Source organism: Apiospora hydei (genome assembly GCF_038363865.1).
Source record: "Apiospora hydei strain CBS 114990 chromosome Unknown utg000004l_segment0_segment0, whole genome shotgun sequence".
In the NCBI taxonomy this organism is placed as follows: Eukaryota; Fungi; Ascomycota; class Sordariomycetes; order Amphisphaeriales; family Apiosporaceae; genus Apiospora; species Apiospora hydei.
In genome coordinates this window covers 1,757,733-1,780,874 of record NW_027117363.1, presented here as the reverse complement: position 1 = coordinate 1,780,874, position 23,142 = coordinate 1,757,733, and the positions used below count along the sequence as shown (strand labels likewise).

Sequence of the window (23,142 nt, the reverse complement as noted above, 5' to 3'; positions counted from 1 at the left end):
CGCGCTTTATTAATTAAATTTACTCGCTATTCGATTCGTTACTCGATTTTATATCCTTTTTATATATTCGCGTATTATAACCTGTTTCGCCGCAGATCTCACAACGCCTGCCGCCCGTCGCGCGCCTTTTCGATAAACCACTATTTTCGCTTTTATTAATCGCTGGCCGTTTCTTTTTTACCTTTTCGTTTTGTAGCCTTCGAGATTCTTTAATTGTAAGGGCTCCTCTAAGCTGGACTCGCGATTTTTTAGCTCTCCGGCGTTTCGAAAAAACTAAATTAGCCTTTTATAATATACGTATTTAATCCTTTATAAGGGTTATTTTATACACGATTATATATATACCTTTCGTTATTTAGTTCACCGTTTTTAAAATTAACGTTAAAGAGCTTCTTTAATAAGTAAATACTTTTTTTTAATAAAAAAAGAGTGCTTAGTTATTTATTAAAGGTTAAACGGCGTTTAAAGGTCGTAGGTATTAGCCGTCCCCGAACGCGACGGGCTAAGTATAAGTGTTTAGAGACGTATATTTAACTTATTAATTATTTCGTTAAGGTTATAAAGTATTAAATTAAATACACTAAATTTAAATTTAATGTTAACTTTCGTAAAAATAGTAAAATACGCGGCTTTAAACGCGATAAAAAAACTCGAGCTTCGTAATATAATTAATCGAGGTTTTAATAAATAGCTCGATTTTTTTCGAATACGCGCGTTTTAAAGGCGAATAAAGTGCTATATTTAATGGCTAAAATAAATAAAAAAAGTGAGGAGGTATACTAAGCGTAATAATGCTATTATTTTTATAATATACCTCGAATTCGGCCGAAATATAACTCTCGTGGCCGTTAAGGATTAAAAGGCGATATAGACCTTTCGTTCGCGACTTAATATATTTATCGAAATGCTTAATTTAATTTAAGCCTGTTTTATTATTTATTTAATTATTCGAAGTCGGTTTAATCACTTAGTTACCCGGTAAGTCGTATTCGATAGCTTAGTTCGCTAGGTAATATTAGCCCTAAATAATTAAAAACGGCGAGATGCACTAGCTTTACGAATTAATATATTTAATCGCCGTTAATTATTCTCGATTATTAAGCTAAACCGATTTCGCTTTCCCACGCCGATCGGCGCGTATTATAACGAGGGTTAACCCGATTATACTTATTATAAAGCCGGTTTTATTAAAATTATATATATCCTTATTAACGATACCGTATTTAACCTTAATATTCGCGACTAGCTTAAACTAGCCGGAAATAACGTTTTAATCCTCGTAAAGGGCCTTTTAATAATCGTATTAACGATTTATTTTAGTTTTAAAGTCTAGGTTACGGTTAATAAATCGCCTAATCTAGTGCTTATTAACGCGTTCGCCGCCGCGCGACACGGTAAAGAAATTAGCCATATCTTTTACACTAGCTATATTAAGAGGCATCCCTCGGGTATTTAGATTAATTATATAATTACGAAGCACCTTTTTTTTAATCGGATTTAATTTTCGTCGAAAATGTCCGATTTCGCGTTGTAAAGGTCGGCCGTAGAGTCGGTAGTTTAAAGAAGTTCGTGAGACATTAAAAGCTTTCGTAGTAGCTCTTTAGCTAATATACTTTACGGGGTTTCGCGTCGTTTAAATCGTTAAATCGATCCGTTTTTTTAATAAAGGATTAAGTATTATAGTTATAAAATTAAGACGTGTTAAAGTTTAAGAGGTATAGTCGGTCGAAAAAGTGTCCCGGTATATAATATATCTCGCTTACTAATAAATCACGTTATAACTTAAAATAATTACGGTTTAAATTTCGCTTTTTTTATCGAGGTTATAATATTTAATAAAGGATCTTTTAATACGTTAAATAATAGCCTTATCGACGCGTATAACGCGCGTAACCTCGCGTTTACTTTTATTTATTATTAAATAATTTAATAAATAGTATTTTTTTCTTAAAGTAAAGTCTTAATTATTTTCACGACCGGCTATTATAATGCTTATAATTTTATTAAAATCTATAGTATTTTAATTAATTAATTAGTTATTCTAAAAGAAGGTGCTATATACGACGCGTTAAAAAATAAGGTGGTTAGTGGGGGTGGATGCAGTTCGGATGAGCGGTGTCTATAGGTGCTCCCGTGCAGTCAGCGCTTCCGCTTCCAGTGCTACCCAACGCCCACGACCTAATTTTAGCTTCTTCGCAACCAGAGCCTCTCTCTGCTTTTTGTCTCTCTCTCTCAGCCTCTCAGCCTCTTTCATGCATTAAACGGTCAGGGGGACAGTGGATATCACCCGGCGGCACCCAAACCTTGCCAGCGATAGCATCACACGCCAAGGTCGGAAACAAGGGAGAAACTTTCTGTTATGAAGCGGGACAGCACGATAGCTACGACGACCCCCAGGGCAACTCTTGAAAGAATCGGATAACGAGCGGCAAGCCATCAAAACCTACCTACCACAGAACCACCCGTCGTTTTCGCACCGACAAACGGCCGGCTGTACCGACCCCCTCCTCATTTCCTCCTTCTTCGAGTCGGCTCGATTCTTCCGCCAAGGGCGTACACCCCGGGAGAGACAGAAGCAAAAAAACATAGACAAACGCCATTGGCGTGGAACGATGCGAATGTGACCGCCTTCGGCTGCCGCCCGCCCCCCTTTCGCTTCCTTCTCCCTCCCCCCGTTCCTCCGCCCGCACCACACCGCGCGCTAGATGGTGCGTCTCCCCGCAGTCTTCCGCCTGCCGCCCAAACTGCGGCGACGGGCGCGGCGGCGCAGGATGACGACGCTGGTGGCCCTGGTGGTGCTGCTGCTCGTGCTCGTGGTGCCCTTCTACGTCATCTACAAGCCGCCGCGGCTGCTGATCCGGTACTTCTCGCGGCGCTGGCCCGACGTGCTCTGGGAGGTGGACGTGGCCGACCCCAAGCACGACAAGTTCGTCGCGCTCACCATCGACGACGCGCCCTCGGAGCACACCGAGGAGATCCTCGCGGTTCTCAAGACGTACGAGGCGCACGCCACCTTCTTCACCATCGGCGGCCAGGTCTCGGGCCGCGAGGAGATCCTCGCCGACGTCGTACGCGGCGGCCACGAGCTCGGCAACCACGCGATGCACGACGAGCCCTCGCGGGCGCTGAGCGACGCCGAGCTGACGGCCCAGATCGAGACGGTCCGCGACAAGATCCGGGCCGCGTACCGCGAGGCCGGCAGCGAAGACGTGCCGCCGCAGTACTTCCGGCCCGGGTCCGGCTTCTTCAGCGACCGCATGCGCCGGCTCGTCGACAAGCTGGGCTACCGCCTCGTGCTCGGCAGCATCTACCCGCACGACCCCCAGATCCAGTACCCCGCGATCAACGCCCGCCACATCCTGAGCATGCTGCGCCCGGGGGCCATCATCATCTGCCACGACCGCCGCCCCTGGACCCCGCCCATGCTGCGCACCGTGCTCAAGGAGATGAAGGCAAGGGGGTACCAGGCGGTCACCGTCTCGGAGCTGCTGAGGAGGACCGGCCATAGCTAGAGGGTCCTTGTGCTGGCTGATATCACATTAGTCGTTTCCCTATAGAGGCTTTCTCAGCGCGGCCAAGCAGCGACGACACTATTTAGGCCACTGGATGGAACTGTATGTGGCATCTTGGATGGTGGATATTCCTTATCCAATTACGGTATTTTATTCTGGCGCCTAGGGGTTACCGATATATGACTTCACCGGTCTCACAAAGAGACCGGTCTGGACGAAAACATAGATTTGATAGATGTAAAGAATCTTCACGTGTAACGATGCTCCTGTAACAATAAGGATCTCGCGTGCTGGGGTTCTGATATATGCTAATAGACATGGCTACTTATTCATGATTCAACGCAACGTGGCTGCGTGGCTCGAAGTTGTTCTCCCGATCGTATTCTGTACGTAAGCCAGAAACCATTTCGTGATACATAGTCACCCCCTATCCGTAAAAGGCGACGAGGTGGTGCTATGTGTGTTTTTAAGTGCATGTATCAAGATGTAAAGCAAGCAGCGCTTACTTGGATTGAGGTGTTTACTGCCATTATTGAATATGTAAACATTTGCTCTAATCATATGCAATCTTCTAACGAGCGAGTTAGACAATGGGAAATTTTGTTCTACACGAGGTCGGAGGTCATATTGTCCTCTAACTCTTATTTGCCCTTGGCCAGCTCCTCAAACGCCTGCTCCAGATCGCCCTTGAGGTCCTCCCACCCCTCGAGCCCGACGCTGACGCGCAGCAGCCGCCGGTCGCACATCGAGTCCGACATGTGGCGCCACTCGATGAGGCTCTCGACGCCGCCGAGGCTGGTGGCATGGTGGAAGAGCTGCAGCTTGCTGGGCAGGGTCTTGGCCTGCGTCTCGTCGTGCGTGAGGAAGGCGAAGACCGGGTTGAACCCGTGGGGCATCTGCTTGCGCAGCCAGCCGCCCTCTTCAAGATCCTGCGTCTGCAGACTCGAGTGCGTCACCTCGGCCACGACCTTGCTGACGGCGCTGCCCTCTTTGCGGCACTCGGCCGCGAGCCACGCGACCAGCTGCTCGGCGTCGTGCGCCTGCTTCTTGACGCGCACCTCGAGCGTCCGCAGGCTGCGGATCCCCAGCCAGCCCTCGAAATTGCCGAGGTTCGAGCCGAGCACCAGGCGCTCCTCCTTCAGCGGCTGCGACATCGTGGCGGCGTGCCGCGGCGCCACGGCCAGGACGCCGCACAGCATGTCGCTGTGGCCGCCGAAGTACTTGGTGCCCGAGTGCATGACGAGGTCGGCGCCGAAGGCGAAGGGGTCCTGCAGCGGCGGCGGCGCAAAGGTGGCGTCGACGGTGAGGTAGCAGCCGATGCGGCGGGCCTTCTCGGCGTAGAAGGCGAGGTCGCGGGACGTGCCGAAGGGGTTGAGCGGCGTCTCGACGTGCAGCACGTCGCCCGGGCCCAGCTCGGCGTCCGGGCAGTCCAGGTCCACCTGCCGGAGCCCCGTGAGCTTGGACAGGAGCGCGATGACGCCGTGGCAGCCGTGGTAGCCGCCGCCGATGGCGACGCGCTTCGGATTCAGGTACACTAGCATGGCATGGAAGGCCGCCAGGCCGGACGAGTACGTCAGCGCCGGGCCGCGCAGGATCGAGGTCAGGATCGCCTCCATGCGGGCCGAGTTAGGCGCGCTCGCGCGCGAGTAGACGTGCGAGTCGTGGACATTGGCAGGCTACGGTATTCGTATCAGCACAGTGATCATATCTGTATATACTGAATGAAGGTCACCTTGGAGGGCTTGAGAGCAAGCGCGTACATTTGGGTTGTGCCACGGCGAGAGCTCGTCTGGGTTATCACTGTAACGGAAAGTCGTCGATACGTGCATAGGCGGTGCGACTGCCTGGTGCGAGCTCAAGAAATCATCGGCGTGGATGGTTTGTGCCGAAAGAGAAAGGTGTTGCAACCTCGTGGCCAGTTTCGTCGTCTCTTCGCCCTGATTCGTTTCCTCCAGAGGATTCTGGTGAGCCATTCCTTGGACCAGCTCAGGCTCAGCAGCAGCCGAGCCGGCCTTGGTGTCTTCTGGCATGATGGTTGATGTACGTATGTATATCCGAACTGGACCTTGGTGGTATACCTCCCAGTGAATGGATGTGTTAACGCCCTATCCCACAACGCTTAACGATATTGCCGTGCTCTTCTGTGCTTCGTTGTGTAAGTGCCCTCAGGTGTATTCGCTTAACTGAAACTGTTATAGAGCATGAAACAGGAAGGTTGTGTGGTGATATAACAAGACGTCTAGAACCGTGAAGCTCTTCCAGAATTCACCTGGATGCTTTTTGCATGTCGTCTACAAGGCGTAGCTAATTACATGTAGCTCATCGGGTGCGGCAGACGGATAAGTTCTTGATATCTGCCATCAAATACGTTTACGTAGGAGAATAGCCGCCGTTGTTGAATGGCTAGGTCGACCCGGCTGCCCCTCAAATTTTGGCCCGATCTTTGGCAATCGGCTCCGTTATCGGGATGCGGGCCCCCGTGACGTGATTTTGTATATGAATGACATTATCGCCGAAACTCATATATAAGAGACATACCGTCGTGCTTTAATCGATTTCAACGCCTTCGCCCAAGGATGATGTACTGGTGAACATCTCCTTGGTCAGTGATCTTCAGCGCCGCCCATTGGCTGACCCGATGTCAAGCAGAAGGCGTGGACAAGACCGTTACTTCAGTTTACAGCTTTTCTGGGCCAACCGACTCGAGGTCTGTGGTGTTTTGGTTTATAGTAGCGCAAGGGCTCGCTACTTTTACGTCGAATTCAGGCGTTGGCATTCAGGAGACACCTGGAGCGCATCAGCCGACAACAGGAAACCGAGCCGGACGTTTGGACGTCACCTCAAGCAGCATCCCAACGAACCAGGTATGGTTGTCTGATGCCATCCAACAAACAAGCAGAAATCCGGTGTTTGTTCCCTACGAGAGACGGGATCGGCCGTAACTCCTTGCCCGGCACCGAGCAGCCAGAAATTCGAAGCCTTCGCAAATCAACCCTCTCCAACAGAAGGCTTGGTGTGTTGCATGTAAACAAGTCTGCAGCAGCAACAAGCCTTTCTATACGGAGAAGGGCCCAGTACCTTTCAGAGGCAACATGGTACGGCCATCAGCGCTTACCGATCTCATACTCAAATGGTTGACGAGAGAACCAGTAGTAGCGACCAGGAAATTGTGTCCTTCCCGCTTGAGTTATATATGCTGCTTTGGAAGGATGGGTGGTGAATAAATGCCAATCCAAGTGTGACGGCTTTTGTCGTTGCGAAAGTCCATAGTCATGGGAGCCAAGCGGGACGTCCTGAATGAGCATTTTTGCTGTGACACTGGCGGGATTGGCATGACATTTGCTGTGATGCTCTCATTGCATGCTGGCTGCCAATACGCTGACGAGTCGCATTTCGTTGGGCTCCAACTCATTGCAAAGAAGCAATGACACCCAACATCTTCCGGCTTCAGCTCCTGGGCAGCAAGAGCTGACGGATAGATGAGCTTAGTATGGCATTCCTGTCAGCCGTCGTCATGCCGCGTGTGCGTGTCCTGAGGTGAGCTTTGTGATACCTCTTGGGATCACTCACCGACTCTACTTGGAGAAATGAACATGCCACTTCTCCTCGGGACAATCAACTAGAAGGCCAGCCGCAGCAGCAAACACGGGAATGGAATTCCAAATACTTGCTTTCTGGACTTGGAAGCGAATGGGGTTCGATGGAGTTCCGGCCCTCCCTCCTTGCATGTTCTCGCACCGCTTACCCACACCAGCTCGGAAGTGCTAGCCTCGAAGCGTGCTAGAGAACAGATCGAACCTTCGAACGGGCTCCGCTGGCGGGCGGGAGACCGACTTACGGCTGCGAATACCACACCACCACGCACCACGCCGACTGGGATGCAATGACAAATAGGTAGGTAGAGGGTGCGCTACACACTCTTTCCTTCCTGCAGGTCAACGGCCGAGATGCTGAGAGCCCGCCCCCCAATCCCCTTGGCAACAGACCCTATTAGTGGTGCTCAGGAGCTCCCCCTGCTCCCTGAGATGCTACCCCTCCAATGATGCTCGAGCTCAAGAAACATTTCGGGTGGGCCGGGGCGCGTGCGACACAAGATGCACTGTTATCTAGAACAAATGATCTCTGGATGACATGAGATGTGCTTGCATGGAATAAGAAACCCAGCCATTGAGAGAGCCGATGCCCAGACAGCGTCGTGCCTCTCTTGCTGATGTGTTGTCGAGGGAGCTGGAGCCTGGAGCTCGAGTTCGCTTGAGCTGTCAAGTCGGTGTTTTCTTAGCTTTCTGCCTGCCCAGTCTTACGTAGCTTCGTTCGGGACTATTATTGCGACGACCCTAAGCACTACCCCGCTATCAGCGCCCCCACCATCGTCATTGAGAGACCCTCCATCAGGGAGAGTGGGAGTGGGAGAGGTAACCTCAGCCGAATACTACCTGCATCTACCAGGTGCATCAATGTAAGAGGACACCAGCACCATCCATGACTGCAGCTGCGGTAATGCCACGCTGTTCTGTCTTGGGAGGGTCCAATTGAGAGGTCAAGATAGAAACGAAAATAAGGGCCAAAAGGGAATGGTATGGACCTGGCCAGATTCCAATACTCCAAATATGGCGTTTCATTGAGTTTCCGCCATCCACTTTCCGGGGCTGATATGCATATTTGGTCCGAATAGATGTCATAACAAGGCGAGCACTCTCCCCCACCTGCCACCTGTGTATGATGGACTGGTAAGCACGGTAAGCCGGTAAGGTTAGGTAGCTGTGGTAAGTGAGTGCAGGCAGGCCGGAGTAGGGAGGTAAACGTAACCCCTCTTCTTCTACTTCATCGAAACGTACGACTATACATAGCAAATATAAAAAACCCATCAGCTGCTTGTCTTGTTACAACAACCACCATCCACCTTCCCCTTCCAACCAAACAAAACAAAACAAAACCCAAACACTCACACAACACACAATGGGTCTCTCCGGACACTGCCTCTGCGGCGCCGTCAAGTACACCGTCGACGCCGAGCCCCTGATCGTCGGCTACGACCACTGCGACGACTGCCAGCGCCAGTCGGGCAGCACCTACTCCCTCGTCGTCGTCGTCCCCAAGGACAAGCTCAAGATCGACGGCACCACCAAGTCCTACGCCAGCAAGGGCTCCTCGGGCCAGCCCGTCCACCGCGTCTTCTGCCCCGAGTGCGGCTCCCCCATCGCCCACGACCCCGAGGCCGCGCCCCCGATCATCGCCCTCAAGGGCGGCACCCTCTCCACCGAGGACAAGAAGAAGCTCAAGCCCGTAAGTTCTTATATCATACCCCCGATCATCCCGTCCCCAATGACATTCCCTCCTTCCCCTTACCATTCAATGCTTCAATGGCTAATGCTTGTATGCAATGGGTCAGGACACCGAGATCTGGTCCGTCTCCAAGCTTCCCTTCTGCCAGGAGCACCTGGAGAAGCCCTTCCAGCACATGCCCGAGTAAACCAAACCCGACCTGTTTCTCGTTTGATAATACCTATGGATTTAGAGGGTTCAGTGAAAGCCGGATTGGGTGGCATTGGGATGCTTCGGCATGTATGACCTCGGCAGCCCAAGAGGGTTCCCCCAAAGCGGCGTTGACGGAAGGAGTTGACAAAAGGTGGGAGAGGATGCAATAAAAAGCATCGTAGTAGCTCGGCTATGAAATTACAATACCACCAACATTCAAACAACAATCTCTGAATAATGACCTACCTAGTCGAGTCTTGTTACGGCCAGTTTGCACGATCAAAATATCGGTTTACACAGCATCATTATCTTTATTATAGACTCGTTAAGTATACCTAGTAGCGCCTCGTTCTCCACATATCTCATCAAATCACATATCCCGTCGTCAACTTCTTTTGCGATTTACAGAGCAGCCACCAACGCACCACCCGCCATCGCCATCAGAAGCCCCTTGGCACCCGCCACACCGGTGGCAGCCGCGACGTTACCCGTGGGCGTAGTCGAGGAGCTGGCCGCCGTCGAATCGCCGGCTTCCGTAGTAGCTGCAGACGAGTCGCTGTCACTACTACTGCCACTACCGCTCGTCGTCTTCGCCGACCGTCCTGTAGTCGGTGATCCCGTCTCCGTGGGAGCAGACGTGGCCTTCGCCGTAGCGCCCGTAGCGCTGCCCGTAATGGACCCGGGTCCCTGCGACCCTTTCGCCGTGTAATAGAGACTGACGGCCGTCTCGCCGCTCTTGGCGTCGCTGGAGGCCGTGCCGCCCGTGGTGGGCCCGACGACCGACGCGCCGGCGGACTCGAAAATCTTCGGGAAGCTGGCGGTCGGGGTGCCGGTGCAGAGGGCGCTCGACGCGACCGCCAGCACCGAGGCCCAGTAGGCGTCGTCGCGCTCGGAGCGGGCCCCGTGCAGCACCAGACACCTCTGGCAGCCCAAATAGTCGCTAAAGTAGGAGCCGCCGCACATGCACTGGGCGTGGGCCTCGAGCGCGAGCGGGGACGTGCCGCTGGGCTGGCACGCCTTGGCGATGCTGTCGATGGAGATGCAGGGGGCACCTGGCCCGAGGCGAACCCGTCCTTGGGGGCCGGCGGGTAGCACACCTTCTGGATGTAGGCGTCGTCGCCACCGTCGGCGCGGGCGGCTATGGGGGGCGAGGTCGGAAGCGAAGATGGGGCGCGCCGCGAGGAGGGCGGCCGAGGCCAGGGTTGTGGTTCTCATCGTGGGTGAATGTATACCTAATGATGTGGCGATTGGGTTTCAATGTGTCTTCCACGTCGTCAAGAGTTGTTGGCAGTATAAGTCACTATCGTTGTGATGAGATTGCATGTGCTAGAGGATGGGCAACAGAGGATATTAATAAGTATTGATCCCGGACGTCAATGGCGTGAGCGGTTGACTTCTATTATTCTTTCTAGTCCCACTTCAGCAGTCTCCACGGCGCAACCCACGATGCTCCTGTCCCTGAACGGTACTCAATTCCGTCCATGAAGCGGCAGGTTAGCCAATTATGTACTAGCCCCCACCCCATGGGTGCGGCGCGGATTAGGCAGCGAGATATCTCATGGGATTTCGGAATGGACGGCCGTGAATTTGCTTTTCGAGAAGTGGTAATTTCGCTACGCTCGGTGAAGCTCAGGGAAGTTGAGAAGTATGCAAGCGGGTGGTCGGCACACCGCCACAAGGGGTTGGTATAAATGCAGTCTTCAGCCATATGCGTCTGATTCCCTCAGGTCTGAAGATGAAATGCTCGGTTAGGGATATAATCAGTCTTTATTAGATATTTTCAACTCTATACCCCAGTGTTTCATTGCCTTTGCTTGGGCATTTTGCGTTGCTCCAATTCCTCGACGTCTTTCTTCTTATGGAAATGAGGTGCCACTTCGTTCAACCATTGTGGTTTGATGGGCAGGCATGATCGCATGTATTCTTTGGTGGTCTGGACCAATTCGAAGTAAATGACCATTTTCTCGGGTGGGTCCGAACCCATGAGAACGGAGCTGGGATGGATGAAAACGGTCGTGTTGTTCTTGACGGTCCGATAAGCATCCCCGCTTCGCTGCAGTCGTGCTGCGTTGGGGAAGAAGCCAGCCGTAAGCGCCTTCTTGATGGGATCAATATTGGCAGCACCACAGCTTGACGAACCGACCTCCACGCGCTCGCAGAGCTTCGACAGCTGGTCGCGGACGTCGCGTGCTCGGGTCAGAGACCGCTGCTGCAAGAAGTTCTCCCGAGCCCAGATAGGCGAGAAGTCACTGTCAACCCACTGGTTCCAGATATTGAGCAGGGTGAGATGGTCGCCACCTTCCTTGACAGTGAACCGGTTACGAGCACTGTCAGCGTGGATTTTCTTGTCCTTTGGCCTGAAGAACAGGGCCGAGGCCTCGCTCAGCATCGACACAATGGACAGTACCTCTTCCACACAACCGAACTTGTCAGCCGCCAAGACGGCCTTTGCCAACATCGGTTCCGTGGGGAACTCGGCCATCTGACGCCCAACCTTGGTGAGCTCACCCTTATGGTTGAGTGCTTGAAGGGCAAATAGCTGGTTCAATGCCCCGATCAGGGATTCCGTTGGTGGCGGATCCATGAACTCGAATTCCAGAAGTTGATTGATGCCCAGTGATTTCAAGAGTAGCACAATACTATTCAGATTGGTCCGTTGAATCTCGGGGGTCGTCGACTCGTCCATTTCGTTCATGTAGGCGTATTTCGTATAGAGGCGGAAACACTTGCCTGGACCAACACGTCCAGCACGACCACTGCGCTGGTTCGCCGAGGCTCGCGAGCACGGCACCACGACAAGGTTAGACATGCCCGTAGCCGGGTTAAACACGTTCTCCTTCACGTATCCAGGGTCAATGACATATACGATACCGTCAATGGTCAAACTGGTTTCTGCGATGTTCGTTGCCAGGACCACTTTGCGTGCGCCCTCAGGGGTAGGTTCGAAGATCTTGGATTGCAGTTCGGAAGGAAGGTTTGCGTAGATTGGACACACTACGAGTTCCTTGACGCGATTGCCAAGTTTTCGTGCCGTCTCTGTCAGCTCTTGTTCTGCCGCATCGATTTCGTCCTGGCCAGTTAGGAACACAAGGATGTCTCCTTTGCCCTGGGTAGTGTGAATTTGAAAAACAGTTGTGATAGCTGCAGCCAGGTAGTTCGCCTCGGGCGCAGGGGTGTAGTAGATGTCGACCGGGTATCTTCTTCCGGGGATGTTGAAAATGGGAGCATCATCAAAATATTTGGCGAACTTCTCCGCGTTCATGGTAGCGGAGGAGATGAGAAGCTTGAGATCCGGTCGTTCTCGTGAGAGATCCTTCACCAATGCCAGGAGAATGTCCGTGTGTACGGTACGCTCGTGGGCCTCGTCGATCATCAACGCGGAATAGCCTGCCAAATCTGGCTCTGTCATGAACTCGCGAAGTAACATACCATCAGTCATGTACTTCAAAATAGTTTTGTCGCTCGTGTTGTCTTCGAAACGGATTGAGTAACCGACCTCGTTGCCGACTTTGGAGCCCATTTCCTCGGCAACACGGGCAGCAACACTCATGGCTGCCACACGACGCGGTTGCGTGCAGCCCACCTTCTTGCCATCTTTGGTAAAGCCGGCCTCATGCAAGTACTGTGGCAACTGTGTCGTCTTTCCACTTCCAGTTTCACCGACGATGACGAGAATCTGATACTCGTTAATGGCTGCGATAAACTCGTCCCGGTAAGCAGCAATGGGCAAGCTCTTCCGAGTCTCCTGAATAGAAAGAGCCTTCTTCTCTGCTGCATCAATCTGGGCGTCGAGGAAGCGCTGTTCCTTGGTCATCTGCTTGCCCTCCCCGGCAAGGGTAGAATCTAGGCTCCAATTGATATACTGCTCCTCGTCCATAACAAGGGAGTAGTCGCCTTCATATTGCCTCTCGGCGCGATTGATTTGCGCCTTGGCCTTCTGGGTTTGTTCTCGCTCCCATTCCTCGTGTTCGGTCACAAACTTCTCCTGGCCGTACTCGTCCTTGTCGACGTAGCGCTTGTATAAGGCCTCCTCTTTCTTCTTACGGTCGATCTTGCCCTTCTCCGTGATGTAGTCTTCGGGCATGTAGTAGCCATCGCGGTGATCGTCAATCTTCAACCGCTCTTCTGCCAGGCGGAGGATTTCCAGGTTCTTGCCAAATTCGGCCCTTTCTTTGTCGGAAAGTCGTGCACCACTCCTCAACTCGGCCTGCTCGTCCGCAACCTGTTTGCGTAACAGCGCAAGTCGTTCTGCCTCTCGCTTTTGCAAGTATTGCTGGCGCGAACGTTCGCGAAGGTCGGGCATGGCGGCTTGCCTAGCTGCAGCATCCTCTGCGATGCGGCGGCGTTCTTCCAACACCTTGTTTTCCTTCCCAGATGACCTATCCTCGACAACTTTGGATTTGCCATCGTCCTTTGCCTTGAGACGCTTGGCGAACTCCTCTGCCTCTTTCCTGTCGCGAGCCGTGTCGGAGAGGTCGGCATCGTCATCATGGCGCTCGTCGTGACTTAGTTTCACACGCTTCGATGCCGACTCTGGGAACTCGGGTTCCTCGTCAGCTCCTCCATCGTCGGATGCAGGCTCCTCGTCGCCCCATCGGTCATCGGCATCGGCATCATGGTCGCGTCGCCTGATGCTTTTGGATTTGGTGCTGCGAGAACCCCTCGGGGAGAGGCTCCGGTCGTGCCTGGAAGAGCGGGAGTGACGTTCTTTGTCGTGATCTCGGTCTCGGTCTCGGTGCTTGTCCCGATCATCGCGATGGCGATGTTTGCTTCTCTTCTTCTCGACCTTTTGCGGACCGACCTCCTCCTCGTCCATAGGGACGAACGCGTATCGTTTACTCATTTTGAAGACGTTGTTGGGCAGATTGAATGTTGACGTCTCAATCAACGACGGGCTTGAAGGCAGCAAGACAAGCTAGTAGTATCAGTGAGCGAAACATTTGGCTAGCAGCAATAGCACCCCAAGACGAATAGTGGGGCCCAAACTTATATCGGAGATGCAGGTTTGTTTGCCTGTACACCTCACCTGAGCACATGCAGTCAACTAACTACCAAGGAAAGGATATAAAATAAAATAAACAGGGCGAATATCCGATTTACGGGCCAAGGTGATCAGAGTTGACCGCCCGGCTGGATTATACACAGTAACTGGTGATTTTGTGATAATACTCGTGGAGCCCCATCAATAGCAGGCCTGAGAGCAAGACGGTACGCGCATCAACGTACTTGATGTACTAACAGGATTAAAGGTTGTTGTATGTAAGATACAGCCAATCAGATAATCGCCCGGTTTATTGTCAACCTGTCTCTAGGTATGCCAAGAGCGACTCAAGGGACCACTTGGGCTATCTTATCAATAAATTTCCCAATCCGTAGTGTAGCGTAGCTGTCCAGGTCCATTGAACACTGTAGCTTCTGTACGTACTTCAATGTAAGTAACACGGTGGCACTCGTCAACCCTCCAGCTCAAGGGATTGCAGAATATCCATAACCACACTCGTTCATACAAACAACTCTTCCCATTGCTCTTCTACTCCTGCCCCGAGGGAAGAGTACTGCACCAAGCAATTGCCTTTTAAAATCCGGTTTTATTGCTGCACTATTCTTATTGCGCCGGCTTTTTATTTTCTAGCTCTTGGGTGCCGGTTCCGGGTTCGACATTTACACGCCTCTGGCTCAGTGCCGCCAACATGTTATTGCATGGAGCAGCCTGGCTGCTCCTGCTGGCCTTCTTGCAGCTGGCCCTCTGCGCAGAAGACTACTACAAGATCCTCGGCATTAGCAAACAAGCCAACGACAAGCAGATAAAGTCTGCCTATCGCCAACTGAGCAAAAAGTACCACCCGGACAAGAACCCGTAAGTACTCCCCCGACCCGTTTGCGCATGTCTTTATCTTGATCGTGTTGCACACCAACTAACCCCCTCTGCGCCCGCTATCAGCAACGATGACACCGCCCATGAGAAGTTTGTCGAGGTCTCCGAGGCCTACGAGGCGCTGATCGATGCCGACTCGCGCAAGATCTACGACCAGTACGGCCACGAGGGCCTGAAGCAGCGGCAGCAGGGTGGCGGCCACCACCACGACCCCTTTGACCTGTTTAGCCGCTTCTTCGGCGGCGGCGGCCACTACCAGCGGGGTCAGCCGCGCGGCCACGGCGTCGAGGTCAAGATCCCCGTCTCCCTGCGCGACTTCTATAACGGCCGCGACACCGAGTTCCAGTGGGACAAGCAGCAGATCTGTGAGGAATGCGACGGCAGCGGCTCACGCGACGGCGTCGTCGACGTCTGCCAGCACTGCGGCGGCCACGGCATCCGCATCATCAAGCACCAGCTCGCGCCCGGCATGTTCCAGCAGATCCAGACTCAGTGCGACCAGTGCGGCGGCCGCGGCAAGACGATCAAGCACAAGTGCCCCGTCTGCAACGGCAACCGTGTCCTGCGCAAGCCCACGACCGTCGCTATTAAGATCGAGCGCGGTGCTGCCCGCGATTCCAAGATTGTCTATGAGAACGAGGCCGACGCCAGCCCCGACTATATTGCTGGCGATCTCGTCGTCACCTTGACGGAAAAGGAACCCGATCTGGAACTTGATAACCCTGAGCATGTGGACGGTGTCTTCTTCCGCCGAAGAGGCAACGATTTGTTTTGGCGCGAGGTGCTATCACTACGGGAAGCATGGATGGGCGACTGGTCCCGGAATATCACACATCTGGACGGCCATATTGTCCGGCTCGGGCGCAAGCGCGGCCAGGTCGTGCAGCCGGGGCAGGTGGACACCGTAGAAGGCGAGGGTATGCCCCTTTGGCACGAAGACGGAGACTCTGTCTATCATGAGACGCAGTTCGGCAAGCTCTTCGTGGAATACACTGTGGTGTTGCCAGATCAACTAGAAAGCGGCATGGAGAAGGATTTCTGGGCCACTTGGGAGAAGTGGCGAGGCAAGATCGGCGTGGACCTGCACAAAGACAGCGGCAGGCCTGAGAAGCCGATACCAGCCGAGGGACATGAGCGTGACGAACTTTAGACAAAAGGCTTGTGATATGAGATAGAAATACTGCTTAATGGAGAATACCAGCGACTATCCAACTAATTCTGACGAACAAGAAGATCCGAGCACGTTTTCGTCCACTTTACAGAGCATCTCAGGGCTCCTTTGACGAGTACATGATTAAGGGACCTTTGGGCTTCTATAGTTGGTATGCACCTTACTATATCCAGTGTCAAATAAGCCCCCCCTAAAGGCGAACGATGGCAGATGGTATACATCGTATTTCGAATTATCAATAAGCTGTATTGCACAACAAAATAGATGTTGACTTATACGAGATATTGATTCAAAGGTATTTGAGAAGCTGGCATTTCATCTAAAAGTACTGTAAAAGCAAGTTAGAATATACGCTGACCGCAAAATCAGTCCCGCTGATTAGAATTGGAACTGCATAAAATTATGTTTAATTGTGAGCCCTTTTTATGGGATTAGTGTCATTTGGCAATCCGGCCCATACCGTTAAGAAGCCCTGACGACGTAGGCAAACGACTGGAGATACAGTTCCTCAGGCTCAGCCAAGACGACCCCGTGTTCCGAGACTTCATTATTGAAGTTAGAGGTCAGCTGCAAGATGAGGCAGAGGGAATGCTCTGCGATTCGACAGGACGTCAGGACACGGATGAGAATCCGCCGATACGCATTCAGACAGGGGATGTAGACCTTTTAGAGACCACGGACCCTGACAAATATCCCTTGCCCAGTTTCGAATTGCTTAATATGGCATATCACTTGCAGAGTCTACGGCATGAGTTCAAAACATGGGGCGCCCTGCATACCCTTTTCAACAAACCAGCGCCCGATTCCCATGGAGCTCACCAAGGACAACAACCAGACCCCAGCTCCGATTTCCAAGAGAGTATCATTGAAGACGCGATGACACCAAATGAACTTCGCGATGCTGTCATATCCGAGGAGGCTGGCTGGAGTTGGATTATAGCATTCCGGGAACTGGCTGCAAAAGAGCGGAATCAGGAATTGGAGGAATTAAAGGAGTATATGTCAGAGACAGAAGAAGAGGGTTAAAAGCCAGTTTATCAACCCCAAACTACCTCCACCCTGGTGGGAGACTATCCACCGATCAATACCATCACTTACCTTCAATTTCTTGGTCGGCTCTGCTAACGTGTCTTCAACCCCGCCCCATCTGTCTGCGTATGAATCAGCCTCCCGCTGGTTTGGCGACAAGTGGACATTTACTCGGATATCTTACGAATCGGCCGAAGGAGAATGGTCAGAAGCACTCAGCAGATATTAGATCTCGATCATCATCTCCTGAGAAAACGATCACTAGGGGAAAAGAGAACTTTATTGGGTTCGCCAGTACAAATTCCAACGTTCAGCACCTCTCACATGGTTGATATCCATGCCATACATGCCTTCAGAAGGAAAACCTCAAGGCTTAGCAAGCCCATATCTCCGAAGGCAAACCTGTCTGCGATAAACCGGCCAAGCACCAAGGAACGGTATGCCTGTCTAGCATGTGGCTCCTCAGAGGACATGACAAACCCATCCATGGCCGATGGTCTGAAATCTCGGATATCTTGTTTCGAGTGTGTTGTTGCCTTAGCGGGGGGTCTGCGCCGAGGTCATTGGCTGTTCGATTCGTTCAGGGCGTTGGCGTAAGCGCTGGATCAGCTTGAACTGGCCATATTCAAATACGTTTTGTAGGTCCAACGGCGGAGATGGCTTCTTGAAAAGGAGCTTGGGAAGCAACTCGGGCCGAGACACTGAAATGGTACAGTTATCGTTGAGCTCGCAGAACAGGGCCTCGAGGTCATGAGCATAATAGACAAATCTCGTATAGAACACAGGTGTCAAGACCTTAAACTCCATGGTCTGTTCATCCCCCGAAGTCCCAGTGTTAGTATTGGTCATTGTCTCAATGCCCGCGCCCGCTACGCCGCTGGGGACATAGCGAATGGTCATCGGAGCAGGACATTGCCGCACAAGATATCGCAAGTATCTCCTAAAGAACTCTTCAAGTCCGGCCTCGGTTTCATCTGCTTTACGCGCAATACTCCGCTTCCGTGGTTCTGGGCGATACCAGACATGAAGTTTTCGCTGGAAGAAAAGCACGCCAGCTTCTTTCACGATGCGTGGGAATGTGACAAGGCCAACCCACCACCATGCCGCCAAGAACTTGAGCTTTTGCCAACTGCTCATGGTAATGGGATCCATCGGATCTCCTTCCGAGAAAACCCGGGCGACCATTTTGGCGTGTTCCTTGGATGAGTTCAGGGTGATGGTGTTGTTGATTTTCCCAGTGCCTTCCAGGAACGGAGAAAAGGGGTCATGTGCGATCAGGGAGTATGCGCCCTTCCTCGAGTTGAAAGGGGAAACGTGGGAAATCTTTTGGGATGACTCTTTGCTGCAGCTTATGGTTAGCTGAAGGGATGCCGCCCTTTCCATCGTGATCGGCACCCGATGCCTCTAAGCCAGCGGTGGCATCTTCTAGCTCGTTGGTAACCTCATCGGCAGTCACGAAATACATGTGTCTTTCGCCGAATGTGTTATTGACTTCAAGGACCATTGCTGTCAAGTCCTTCTTCGCAGAGTACAGATACCAGAAGGAGACTGGGTTGAACTGATACCCCAAGAATTTGGCGGCCGTGACTAAGTAGGCATACGGGTAGTCTGCCGGTTGGATACCCTACACACGTCAGTGAGGACTCTTGGTCGTTTTATATCAACGGGTTTTGCCTTACCTGGGAGGTCAAATAGGCGTCCAGTTTCCCTCTTAGACCGAGATGGCCATTTCCTCTATCAAGGTAGTCTTCTGCATCAACTTGGTACCAGCCCTTCTTCTGTGAGCCCGTGGAGATCATGCCGCCAGCGACACCTTCCCAGCCCACAGGGAATCCGATCATAAGATACGAGTTAGAAAAGACATGCTTCTTTGGGAAGAACCGGGAATGCGTAGTCCGGCAAGGTATCAGCAAAGGTTTCGTTGGGCCACTCCATTCCGAGGGCTGACGGTTGGAGCCAAGGAAAGGCCTGGCAAACTGGATGACCATGTATGCGGCCAATACGGTCACACCTAGCTTGAGCAATACTGCCTGGCTGAAGTTACTGGCCAGAAACTCCTGTAGCGTCCCATGGTACTTCCAGAGGGTGAATATCGAAAGAATGAAGATATCATGGAGACCTCCATATCCCATGTATAGACCCAATGCGGCAGCACACTTCAAGGGAAGGGTATGCCACGGCATTCCCGATAGGACGTCCATCTGCCAAGACCCTTGACTCTGACCTCAGCTATTACCCCACCAAACGAAACAAAGAACAATTCCAAACGTTGACATCAAATCATTTCATGCCTGCACGCAGATAGAATATAGGGAACCAAAGCAAAAGGGGACAAGCAGGTTGTTTGATGTCAAACTGAATGTTTTTGATATCCCGTTAAACAACAGAAAGCAGACGATGTGTGTCCCCTCTCGTGACCGTGACTGACTGTGAGACGAGAGCACGTACAATTGATCTATCTAGCGTAGCATCGGCTGTTTCCAATCTGACCCTGACCTCCCCGAGACCGAATTACGCCACATTTGCCAGGTGGGGGGCGGATTTTGCTTAGCCTCACATTAGCCCCATCGGCAATAAGCAGCCAGGCCCAAAGGACTCGAGGCACGAGGGATTGGGTCTTGATTGAGTCAGCCCGGCGAGCAAAAGCCAAGCCCAAGCCCAGCAAGCCCGGCAAAAGAGGGACACACAGCACAAGCACGCTGGGACCTGGACCCTTCAGCAGCCCACTTCACACCGTCATAAAGGCGCCAATTCCATCGACTTCCACTTCCGTCCGCCGAAAGAAAGTTGTCATCTACTTTTACTCTACCATTTCCACCCAACCTCACGCGACAACACCCATTTCGATACAAAATCAGCATCTCTATCGACCTCTGCCCACCTCAACACGACAAACCACATATCACCCACCCACACAACCCCAAATAACCGCCAAGATGTCTGACGACTGGGATCAAGTCACCAAGATTGGTAGCAGGGCCCGCTCCGGCGCCAGCCAGCGAGAGACCGTCGTCCGAGGAAACGCTGCCCTGAACGCTGCCCGGCGAGCCGGTGGCTCCATCAACACCGAGAAGAAGTTTGCTGCTGGCAACGCTGTAAGTCGATCTCCAAAACCCATTCCACGGCAGCAATTCTATGCACCACCTACCTGCCATTCATTGGTGGCGTATGACGCCCGCAGAGGGGCAAATTGTGGGGGGTGGGCTATCTGGTCGGGTTGGTGACATCTGCAATGAGCAGCACCCTCACAACCATGTTGTCCTCCTCATGCATATATGGAAACCAACACATGCAATTTGCCATACCTGAAAAAGAAGATAAAAATCGCACCATACTAATTCTCGCAATACCATAGGCCACCAAGCCTGGCGTCGAAGGCCAGCGCCTGACCAAGGTGGACCGCAGCGACGACATCATCAAGCCCACGACGGTCGGCAAGGAGGTCGGCACCGTCATCTCTCAGGCGCGGCAAGCCCAAGAGCCTAAGATGACCCAGAAGGACCTCGCGACGCGCTGCAACACCACCCCGACCGTCGTCGCCGACTTCGAGCGCGGCACCGCCACCCCGGACCAGAAGGTCCTGGGCGCCATGGAGCGCGTCCTCAAGGTCAAGCTTCGCGGCTCCAACATCGGCGAGCCCCTGTTCAAGAAGAAGGCGTAAATTTTCGGCTGGCTGTTCTTGGCTAGCTAGGAGATCAGATGAGAGAGAGACAACGGTGCCCTTTTACGATGTTATATGAAGAAGGCGGCGTTGTTAGAAGAGTGTGCGAGGAGGAAACCCGCAGGCTCAATAGAAGCAGGAAGCAAACAAAAAAAAGAACCAGTCCTGCGGCGGAGACCACCAGAACGATGGCCTCCAGGATCATGGCGTAGCTTTTCTGCTACTTTTGTTATGACACAGATTTGAGAGCATAAGTGCTTCCCGGATCTCTACGTTCTAGTCTTTCAGAGAGAAATAGACAAGGCGTCACTGGCAAACTTTCGTGCAATTTACAATGGCAATTGTGTGTGTGATCATGATTATTATTATTCAAATTCGGGTCTTCAACAACGTGACAAGTCTACTCGTCTTGGGGGTGTCTCTGCAATGCTAAACAACAAACAGGGCAGTAGTCCCCATGGTATCCCAAACACCTTGCAAATGCCACGATGAGAGCAGGCTTCAAAAAAACAGTCGACAGAAAAATCCCAAGCCCCCATTCAGTATACATCCTCCTCTGAAGTTCGTACATTCATCCGTTCCCCAGTCCATAAACCAGCCAACTCGATTCCCCTTACTGCTTAGCAATGATAGCCTGCACCCGTCTCTCAGCCTCCACCTTGCTCAGCTGTCGACTCGCCTCGATGACGACGTTCTCCCTCTCTCCAATAGTCACGACACGGATCCACTCGGGAGCGACCTCCTGCGCCAGGATGCGGATGCAGACGGCGCCCTCCTCGCGCGAGATGCCCATGCGGAACGAGTCCTTGAGCTTCTCGAGCACGGCCGGCATGGTGAAAGAGATGCGGCCCTGGCTGCCTCCAGCGCTCGACCGACTCAGCATGCCCAGCAGCGACGTGACCTCGGCGACGCGGTGCAGCGCGGCGCGGCGTTCCAGTTCAGCAGGCGAGAGGTCGGCGGGCAGCGAGGCCTTGGCCAGCTGTTTATGGCGGATGCGGTCCAGCAGGCTCATCTTGGAACCGTCCGGGTTGACGAGCGAGTTGGCGGCGGCCGCGGCGGCTGCGGGCTTGGCCTCCTTTTCCTGCTTCTTCATCGCGATGCCATGCTTCAGCTCCTCGAGGCGCTTCTGTCCCTTGGCCATGACGGGCGCGGCCTTGGCCACCGAGTCGCAGATGGTGATGGGGGCCTTGGGCAGGCTGTTGGTGAACCGGACGATGTCGGTGTCCCCGCGGGCGGCAAAGCGGCGCCAGAGCAGCTTCATCTTGTTGTGGTAGTCCTGGTTGAGTTGCTTCTCATTCAGATGGCCGCCAGGAAGCTTGGTTGAATCAACTTCGAGGCAGACTTTCCCGCGACCGTAGTTGGAGAGAGTCAAGAGGCTGGCCGTCATATTCTGAACTCCGAGGCAGATGCGAATGTCGTTCTCCGTCACGGCTTTCTTGCCCCAGGCCCGTGCAATGTTGGGGCACAAGCTGCGTAGATCAACCGGGACATTGGTGCCATTGTGTGCGTAGTGAAGAGTGAGGGTCTTCAGGAAGGAGCTGTGGAGGTTGATCAAGCTGAGAATCTCGCTCGGGAGACCGCGCTCTTCGAAGTCGGATTCAGTGGCAGATGTGTCCGCGGTGAGAGGTGATGAGGCACGTAATGGTGAAGACTCGAGTCGAAGTCTCTTGAAGAGGTGGTCTGTGTTGACGGAAGATGCATCCGATTCGGACACACTTGGGCTTCTGGCGCGCTTGAGGGGTGTGGGTGTGGGTGTTGCGCGTGCCTTCTTGACAGGACGGCCACGGCCACGCTTTTGTGGCGTCTCGGCCGACTTCAATGGTGCTGGGGTGAGCGAGACTTTCTTGGTCGGGGTCTCGTCGGCTGAAGAGTCGTCATCGTCTGAGGGAGCGACGACTTTACGCTTACGCGACTCGGATGTGAGAGCAGCAAGCTTGACGGCGGGCTTGACGGCGGGAGTGATGTTCTTCTTGAGATCGTTGTTTCCGGCATTCTTGGTTGTGCGGGTGAAGCTGCTGATGTTGGCAGAGGCCGGCTTCTTGGCAGGCGTGGCCTTGGATCTGGTGGACGCCGGTTGGCGCTTCACAGCTGCAGGCATTGCGGTATGCGTGTAGTGTAGTGTAGTATGGGAAGGTATGAGTGGTATGCGTATGGAGTAGACAGACAGTTGCGGTGCAAGAAGAATTTCTAGATATCCAACACGGAAGGTATGATGGGAAAAGGAAGACCAGAAGCGCCAGCGACAATCGGCATGGACAAGTCAAGTAAAGTATGGTAGGAGCTGGACAAGCGAGTGGGGTGTGCACGGCAGCGCAGGAATAAGGAGCGTGTATAAGTCGCGATGCAAAGCCCGTGGACGCGTTGAGTGGGTTCACTAGCGCGGCAGGGTCGCGTAAAGTGGGTGGCCTGGATCAAAGCA

General features: G+C 52.8%; 10 protein-coding genes across 10 annotated transcripts; 5 read left to right on the top strand and 5 right to left on the bottom strand.

Annotated features, from left to right (window-relative positions):
• Positions 1-2,705: 2,705 nt before the first annotated feature.
• PG997_003075 (carbohydrate esterase family 4 protein) lies at positions 2,706-3,512 on the top strand (the record flags this gene model as incomplete). The annotated part of the gene is made up of 1 exon (XM_066807390.1): positions 2,706-3,512. The coding sequence occupies one exon, from the start codon at positions 2,706-2,708 to the stop codon at positions 3,510-3,512; it is 807 nt and encodes a 268-aa protein (XP_066671008.1).
• A 641-nt stretch (positions 3,513-4,153) lies between these two features.
• PG997_003074 (cystathionine beta-lyase) lies at positions 4,154-5,542 on the bottom strand (the record flags this gene model as incomplete). The annotated part of the gene is made up of 2 exons (XM_066807389.1): positions 4,154-5,188; positions 5,273-5,542. 2 exons carry the CDS (start codon positions 5,540-5,542, stop codon positions 4,154-4,156), a joined length of 1,305 nt encoding a protein of 434 aa, XP_066671007.1.
• A 2,926-nt stretch (positions 5,543-8,468) lies between these two features.
• On the top strand, positions 8,469-8,982 carry PG997_003073 (uncharacterized protein; the record flags this gene model as incomplete). Its single annotated transcript, XM_066807388.1, has 2 exons — positions 8,469-8,795; positions 8,902-8,982. The coding sequence occupies 2 exons, from the start codon at positions 8,469-8,471 to the stop codon at positions 8,980-8,982; spliced, it is 408 nt and encodes a 135-aa protein (XP_066671006.1).
• Positions 8,983-9,389: 407 nt separating this feature from the next.
• Positions 9,390-10,202, bottom strand: PG997_003072 (collagen-like protein mcl1 protein; the record flags this gene model as incomplete). The annotated part of the gene is made up of 1 exon (XM_066807387.1): positions 9,390-10,202. The coding sequence occupies one exon, from the start codon at positions 10,200-10,202 to the stop codon at positions 9,390-9,392; it is 813 nt and encodes a 270-aa protein (XP_066671005.1).
• A 586-nt stretch (positions 10,203-10,788) lies between these two features.
• PG997_003071 (pre-mRNA-splicing factor ATP-dependent RNA helicase-like protein cdc28) lies at positions 10,789-13,830 on the bottom strand (the record flags this gene model as incomplete). The annotated part of the gene is made up of 1 exon (XM_066807386.1): positions 10,789-13,830. One exon carries the CDS (start codon positions 13,828-13,830, stop codon positions 10,789-10,791), a length of 3,042 nt encoding a protein of 1,013 aa, XP_066671004.1.
• Positions 13,831-14,677: 847 nt separating this feature from the next.
• On the top strand, positions 14,678-16,012 carry PG997_003070 (DnaJ domain-containing protein; the record flags this gene model as incomplete). Its single annotated transcript, XM_066807385.1, has 2 exons — positions 14,678-14,844; positions 14,929-16,012. The coding sequence occupies 2 exons, from the start codon at positions 14,678-14,680 to the stop codon at positions 16,010-16,012; spliced, it is 1,251 nt and encodes a 416-aa protein (XP_066671003.1).
• Positions 16,013-16,621: 609 nt separating this feature from the next.
• Positions 16,622-17,059, top strand: PG997_003069 (uncharacterized protein; the record flags this gene model as incomplete). Its single annotated transcript, XM_066807384.1, has 1 exon — positions 16,622-17,059. One exon carries the CDS (start codon positions 16,622-16,624, stop codon positions 17,057-17,059), a length of 438 nt encoding a protein of 145 aa, XP_066671002.1.
• A 540-nt stretch (positions 17,060-17,599) lies between these two features.
• Positions 17,600-19,245, bottom strand: PG997_003068 (uncharacterized protein; the record flags this gene model as incomplete). Its single annotated transcript, XM_066807383.1, has 3 exons — positions 17,600-18,303; positions 18,377-18,686; positions 18,742-19,245. 3 exons carry the CDS (start codon positions 19,243-19,245, stop codon positions 17,600-17,602), a joined length of 1,518 nt encoding a protein of 505 aa, XP_066671001.1.
• A 753-nt stretch (positions 19,246-19,998) lies between these two features.
• On the top strand, positions 19,999-20,723 carry PG997_003067 (multiprotein bridging factor 1; the record flags this gene model as incomplete). The annotated part of the gene is made up of 2 exons (XM_066807382.1): positions 19,999-20,157; positions 20,418-20,723. The coding sequence occupies 2 exons, from the start codon at positions 19,999-20,001 to the stop codon at positions 20,721-20,723; spliced, it is 465 nt and encodes a 154-aa protein (XP_066671000.1).
• Positions 20,724-21,336: 613 nt separating this feature from the next.
• PG997_003066 (uncharacterized protein) lies at positions 21,337-22,821 on the bottom strand (the record flags this gene model as incomplete). The annotated part of the gene is made up of 1 exon (XM_066807381.1): positions 21,337-22,821. The coding sequence occupies one exon, from the start codon at positions 22,819-22,821 to the stop codon at positions 21,337-21,339; it is 1,485 nt and encodes a 494-aa protein (XP_066670999.1).
• Positions 22,822-23,142: the final 321 nt, after the last annotated feature.